The 5,889-nt window shown below is 62.9% G+C and overlaps 3 protein-coding genes across 3 annotated transcripts in view; all 3 read right to left on the reverse strand.

The window, feature by feature from the left end:
- AMSG_09028 (Rieske domain-containing protein) overlaps positions 1 to 120 on the reverse strand; it is a gene marked incomplete at both ends in the record, with an annotated part of 1,210 nt that extends 1,090 nt beyond the window's left edge. The window contains one exon of the mRNA XM_013899518.1: positions 71 to 120. Within this exon, the coding sequence (XP_013754972.1) occupies positions 71 to 120 (50 nt within the window). The remainder of the gene's footprint in view (positions 1 to 70) is intronic.
- A 1,838-nt stretch (positions 121 to 1,958) lies between these two features.
- Positions 1,959 to 3,534, reverse strand: AMSG_09030 (aspartyl/glutamyl-tRNA(Asn/Gln) amidotransferase subunit A). The gene is made up of 2 exons (XM_013899519.1): positions 2,530 to 3,534; positions 1,959 to 2,494 (listed from the first exon to the last, which is right to left on the reverse strand). The coding sequence occupies exons 1-2, from the start codon at positions 3,520 to 3,522 to the stop codon at positions 2,039 to 2,041; spliced, it is 1,449 nt and encodes a 482-aa protein (XP_013754973.1). The 5' UTR covers positions 3,523 to 3,534; the 3' UTR covers positions 1,959 to 2,038.
- Positions 3,535 to 3,793: 259 nt separating this feature from the next.
- On the reverse strand, positions 3,794 to 5,687 carry AMSG_09031 (BTB/POZ domain-containing protein KCTD9). The gene is made up of 2 exons (XM_013899520.1): positions 5,610 to 5,687; positions 3,794 to 5,355 (listed from the first exon to the last, which is right to left on the reverse strand). The coding sequence occupies exons 1-2, from the start codon at positions 5,664 to 5,666 to the stop codon at positions 3,889 to 3,891; spliced, it is 1,524 nt and encodes a 507-aa protein (XP_013754974.1). The 5' UTR covers positions 5,667 to 5,687; the 3' UTR covers positions 3,794 to 3,888.
- Between the last annotated feature and the right edge of the window lie 202 nt (positions 5,688 to 5,889).

The following is a 5,889-nucleotide window of genomic DNA, read 5'->3' on the forward strand; positions in this document are numbered from 1 at the left end:
TCAGCGCCCGATGAAACCTGTTGTATAGGGCGGCTGGTGCGCGCTGGTGAGTTCGGGATCTGAGGCGAACATGAGGCCGGGCGATGTGCCCGTTGTGAAGCGCAGCCCCTGTGCCGCCATCCTACTCGATTTTTGGCGCGTTGACGGGGTGAGGGGGATGCCACAAGATTGGGGTTCATGCCACACGGTGAGGAGGTGGAGGTGGAGAGGGGGGGGGGGGGCATCAGGTGGCGATCACAGCGTCAAGCAGTTGAGGGCTGTAATGGGGATGATGGGGTGTAGGGAGTGTGGGCAGTCAATGAGTTCATAGATTCATGGTAGTGGGAGAGCGAGTGAGATCAGAGGATGGGAGGAACACGGAACGTTCTAACTCATAGGACAAGGGCAAAGACGGCCGAGATGAGCATGGCAACGGCGGCGGCAGCAGCGACGGGAGTGGTGGTGATGCCGGCCGAGGGGTAGGGGTCCGATCCGGACTCGGTGGTGACGTAGAAGCGGTACGAGCCAGAACCACCCTTGTTCGTCCCGTACAGCACCACTGCGATGGTCTTCTCCTCCTGGCTCCGGAGCAGCGGCAGGCCGAGCGTGGCACGGGCGATCACGTTGTTCTTGTTTGCCTCACGCACGTCGAGCGAGACGTCCGAGTCGAGCGGGGCCACAAAGGTGGTGGCTGAGAGATAGCCCAGCGATGAGGTGACCGAGTTGGCATCGATCACAATGTCGGAGGCGATGTCAAGGCCTGCGTTGAGTACCATGATCGAGGTGGTATCGTTCCGTGCCTGCGTTGCCGGGCGAGAGATGAGCGAGAACGAGGACTCTGAGACCGACGAGGTCGAGGTCTTGACGGCAAACAGACGACGATCGGTCCGGCGGGCAGCAGGCGTGTACGTCTGCTGGATGTTGGTCCCATCGTTGGAAGAGGTCATCTTGAGGTTGATGGTCACCGCCGGAGTATAATCGAGGACAGCACAACGAGCAAAGGCCACATCGCCCGTCTTCTCTGCACTCACCGCCGTGTTGGACAGGACCAGCGTCTCGCCTGAGACATAGTTGCAAAAAGTGAGCTCGTCAGCATGGCCCGTCATGGCCAGCACAACCACAGCAGCCATCACCACCACCACCGCGAACGTAGTGTGCACCATGATCCTCTTCTTACTTGTTGTCAGAGTGACAGTGCAGTGCTTGTGTCCCCCTCTCTCTCCCCTCTCCCTACCCTACCTCTCTGGGCATCTATCGTGTCACCGTTGGGTTGCTGGGGAATTGCAACTGAAGTGATGCCGGGCTGTGGGGTTGTTGATGGGCGATGATGGTGGCATAGGCATGGGGTTGCTGACGACGGCATGGGGGTTGTTGATGGGCGATGATGGTGGCATAGGCATGGGGTTGCTGATGCCGGGCTGTGGGGTTGTTGATGGGCGATGATGGTGGCATAGGCATGGGGTTGCTGATGACGGCATGGGGGTTGTTGATGGGCGATGATGGTGGCATAGGCATGGGGTTGCTGATGACGGCATGGGGGTTGTTGATGGGCGATGATGGTGGCATAGGCATGGGGTTGCTGATGCCGGGCTGTGGGGTTGTTGATGGGCGATGATGGTGGCATAGGCATGGGGTTGCTGATGCCGGGCTGTGGGGTTGTTGATGGGCGATGATGGTGGCATAGGCATGGGGTTGCTGATGACGGCATGGGGGTTGTTGATGGGCGATGATGGTGGCATAGGCATGGAGTTGCTGATGCCGGGCTGTGGGGTTGTTGATGGGCGATGATGGTGGCATAGGCATGGGGTTGCTGATGCCGGCATGGGGTTGTTGACGACGGCATGGGGGTTGTTGATGGTGGTATAGTATGGGCATGGGGTTGTTGACAACGGCATGAGGTGGTTGATGGATGGCAGCACAAAGTGGTCGCTGGCAAACTACGCAAAGAGGTCACTGGTCGACGACGGCACACGGTCGGCCTTTCTCGGGGCATTTACCACGACCTATCACGGGATATGCAGATCGGGATGGCGCAACACGTGCGCAACACCCATTGGCATCAGCCATCATATGGCTGCTGGTGCCATGCGGCAGTGTGGGAGAGCGGTGCAGCATGGGCAAAAGCGTCGAGGAGGTGGGCCGAGAGTCCAAAGAGGGTGTGCTCAGAGAACGCTGGGCCAATGAGCTGCATGCCGAGCGGAAGGATGCCATCGGCGGTGCTGGCGGTGCCGAGCGGGAGCGAGAAGGCCGGCAGGCCAGCGAGGTTGGCGGGGACGGTGAAGACGTCGTTGGCGTAGGCGGCAAGCTCATGATCCAGCGGCGCGTCATCAGCAACAGTGCCATCGATGCGTGGTGGGGGTGTTGGCGCCGTGGGTAGCAGCAGTGCATCAACGTGGCCAAAGGCGGCAGCCAGCTCGGCGGCCAGATCGGCACGGACGCGCCCGGCGGCAACGTAGTACTCGGCGTACGCCGCAGCAGAAAGCACATGAGTCCCCAGAAGAATCCGCTTGCGGACCTCGGGCCAAAGCCGGCGGTGCGGTTGGCAGTAACAACAGCGTCGTACCCGACGGTATCGCGCCCGGCGGCTCCGTTGCCGTACCGCAAACCGTCGTACCGCGAGAGGTTCGATGCAGCCTCGGCCGCGGCAATCACGTAGTACGCTGCTAGGGCGACCGGCAGCGACGGGAGCTCGATCCATTCGACTGACGCGCCGCCGGCCTCGAGCGACCGCGCCGCCTCTCGCCACAGCTGCTTGACCTCGGGCGCAAGCTCAGCAATGAGCGCCGAACGCGGCAGCCCGATGCGCTTGCCGGCCAGCTCGGGAGCGGCCTCAACGGCATCTGCATACGATCCCAGTGCGGTAATGGCGTCAGGCGCCTGGCACGAGGTGGCGTCGTCGGCATCAAAGCCTGCAATGGCGTCCAGTCCAGTGGCGGCCATGCCGAGCTCGGCCGCGAGCACGCCGATGGTGTCCATCGAAGAGGCGTATGAGATGAGCCCGCGGCGCGAGACAAGCCCATACGTCGGCTTGATGCCAATGATACCGTTGTATGCCGCAGGCAGACGAACAGATCCGCCGGTGTCCGAGCCAAGCGCAATGTGCGCAGCGTTGATGGCGACCGAGACACCAGCCCCGCCCGACGATCCTCCCGGCGAGCGAGCCGGATGCCAAGGCGAGACGACCGGCCCAGCTGCCGAGTTCTGCGAGTGTGCTCCCATACCAAACTCGTCCAAGTTGGTCTTGCCCACCATCACAGCATCGGGTAGCGCAGCCTTGAGCGCCGCCACTGCCTTTGCCTCAAACGGCGAGACGTAGTCATCAAGCAGCAGTGATGCTGCCGTGCTCGGGCCATCTTCCTCAACAGTACAGATGTTGTCCTTGATCGAGATCCTCACGCCAGCCCCAGCCCCTGTCGCCCCTGATGCCGTCGCCCCATGCCCTCCCGCCCCACGTCCGCTCCATGCGCTCGGCGGGGTGACCGAGGTAAACGCGTTGAGTCGCGCGTTGGCCCCGGCTAGCCACTGGGCGTACCGCGCAGCCATAGGAAGTGTTAGAGATAGAGTTAGAGAGGTGTAGTAGTCGGAGTAGTGTGTGTGTGTGTGTTTGTATGTGTGTGTGTGTGTGTGTGTGTGTGTGTGGGGCCGTGGCTGATGTGGGTCGGTCGTCCGGTTCCGACGCGACACCGTCGCAAGTTGAGCGATGGGTGGGGCGGGAAGGAGGGGGAGGGGGAGGAGCGGAGGGGGAAGGGGGAAGGGGGGGGCGGACGGGCCGTGAATGGCGGGCTACGATGAGAACTGATCGGGAAGGTCTGGCTGAGCTGATGAGTGGTTTGAGAGAGTGGGTGTGATTGGTGAGGTGGATGGCTGTGCGCGCAGAGGCGAGGATGCCGGAAGCGCAAGGGGGGTACGTTACTTGGGATTGAAGATCTTGTAGATGCCCGACTTGTGGGCAAATATGAAGAGGTGCTCGGTGTCCTCGTCTGACTTTGACGAGATGTTGCCCGGGCCGATGGAACACGACGAGTAGGCGGCCGAGGACTGGACGAGGACCCAGCCCTCGGCCCGGAGCGCGTCGAGGACCTCCGAGAGCTTAAAGTTCTTGAGGAGCCAACCGAGCTCTGTGAGCCCGTAAACACGAGTGTGCAGATCGTCGGACTCGACGGAGAACGGCGGCTTGCGCGGGGGGACAACGCCACCGTTGAGCTGCTTCATGACGGCATCGACGGGGCCTTCGATGAGCTTGACGCCTGCACCCTTGACAGTGAGGACGACGTATCGCCTCTGGTATGGCGAGTTTTCAGAGGCAGCCTCGGCCTCGAGCTCAGACGCAATGAGCTCCTCCAGTTTCGTGACTTGGAAGAACGAGGCCTCGAGCAGGAGGCCTTCGAGTGACACGTCGTCGGGGCGGATGAGAACGCCTGTCCGAAGGTAGTTGAGGAGCGGGCCAAAGTAACGCGGATCGCGGTCAAAGAGGACGGCACCGGACGCGTCGGTGGCCGACGACCACTCGAAGCCGTCACCCGAGTCGCGTTGCGAGCGGCCAAACAGCCTGGCCAGCATCGAGTCCGGATCGCGACAGAGGGTGGTGCGCGACGTGTGAAACACTTGGCCGCCCACATTGAGCGAGACCCAGTCCGAGTTGGGCGGCGGCGCCATCGAGACTGCCGGCGACGAGCCAAGAAGGCCGTCGCCACCGTCCGTCGACGAGTACGCCAGCGCTGCAGCTGAGAGCGACGGCGCCGATCCGGGACCCGGCATGCAGACCGCCGACGAGACAACCACGGCGGTCTGGGTGGTGAGGACCGAGCCGTCGTCCGAGACCGAGCACAGATCCGAGCCTTCGGCCGTATCGTGCCGCTGTGAGACAACCGAGAGCACACGCTGCAGCTGCTTCGGCCGCGGCGCGTCCGAGACAAACAGCAAGTCATTGTTCTGGATGACGTCGACCGACCGCACAAGACCGCCCGACTCAGTGTACACCATCTTGGCGTTGATGCCGAGCTCGCGCGAAGCGACCGTGAGCAGATCGGCAAAGGTGTTCGGAATAACAACAACAGCCGCCTCGGGCATCTGTGTTGAGCTCTCGGCCGCGTCCAGCGGCGGCATGCCTGGAAGCGTGAGCCCGGACGGCGGTGCAGCCGCGAGAGAGGCGATAAGGGTACAGCGGCCGCGAGCGACGGCGCGCGACTCGACTGTGAGGCCAAACTGGGGTGCTTCGCCCGACGCCACGTAGACCACATCGTCGTCGCGGATCCAAGTGACCGCATCGATGATGGCCCCGCTCTGCGCAAACACTGTGCTTGCCGGCTCGGCGAGCTTGAGCCGGTCTGTACTTGCCCTCAAGAATGTGCTCATGTCGCTGGGAAGCGCCATAAGCTGTGGATCGAGGCCACGCATGACATGCCGAGACGAGTCGAGCCATGACGGCAGGCAGAGGCGGAGTTTGACGGTGGTGTTGATGCGTGGACGAGTCGGAAGGAATGTCCAAGAAGGAATGGCGTGAGTCTGGCGAAATGCGGCAGCCGAAATGGGGGTAAGAGCAGGTGGCGCAGGTGGAGGAGAGGGGGGGGAGGGGGCACAGAAGGGGGAAACGGGAGCCAGGAAAAGCCAGTGAGCATCATCATACGTACCACTCCAGGAGCATGAGGACGTTCATTATCGATCACGGTGCACCGTCCGCTCGCCATGCCCACCACCACCCTTGGCGAGAGTGCGGTGGCCACGAGTCGCGAGCAGACCATGGACCGACCGACCGACCGCCACCCGACCGACTGGCCGACCGACCGCCACCCGACCGACTGGCCGACCGACCGCCACCCGACCGACTGGCCGACCGACCGCCACCCGACCGACTGGCCGACCGACCGCCACCCGACCGCCACCCGACCGACCGGCCGCCCACCCATCGCA

The sequence above is a fragment of the Thecamonas trahens genome (assembly GCF_000142905.1).
Source record: "Thecamonas trahens ATCC 50062 unplaced genomic scaffold supercont1.44, whole genome shotgun sequence".
Classification (NCBI taxonomy): domain Eukaryota; order Apusomonadida; family Apusomonadidae; genus Thecamonas; species Thecamonas trahens.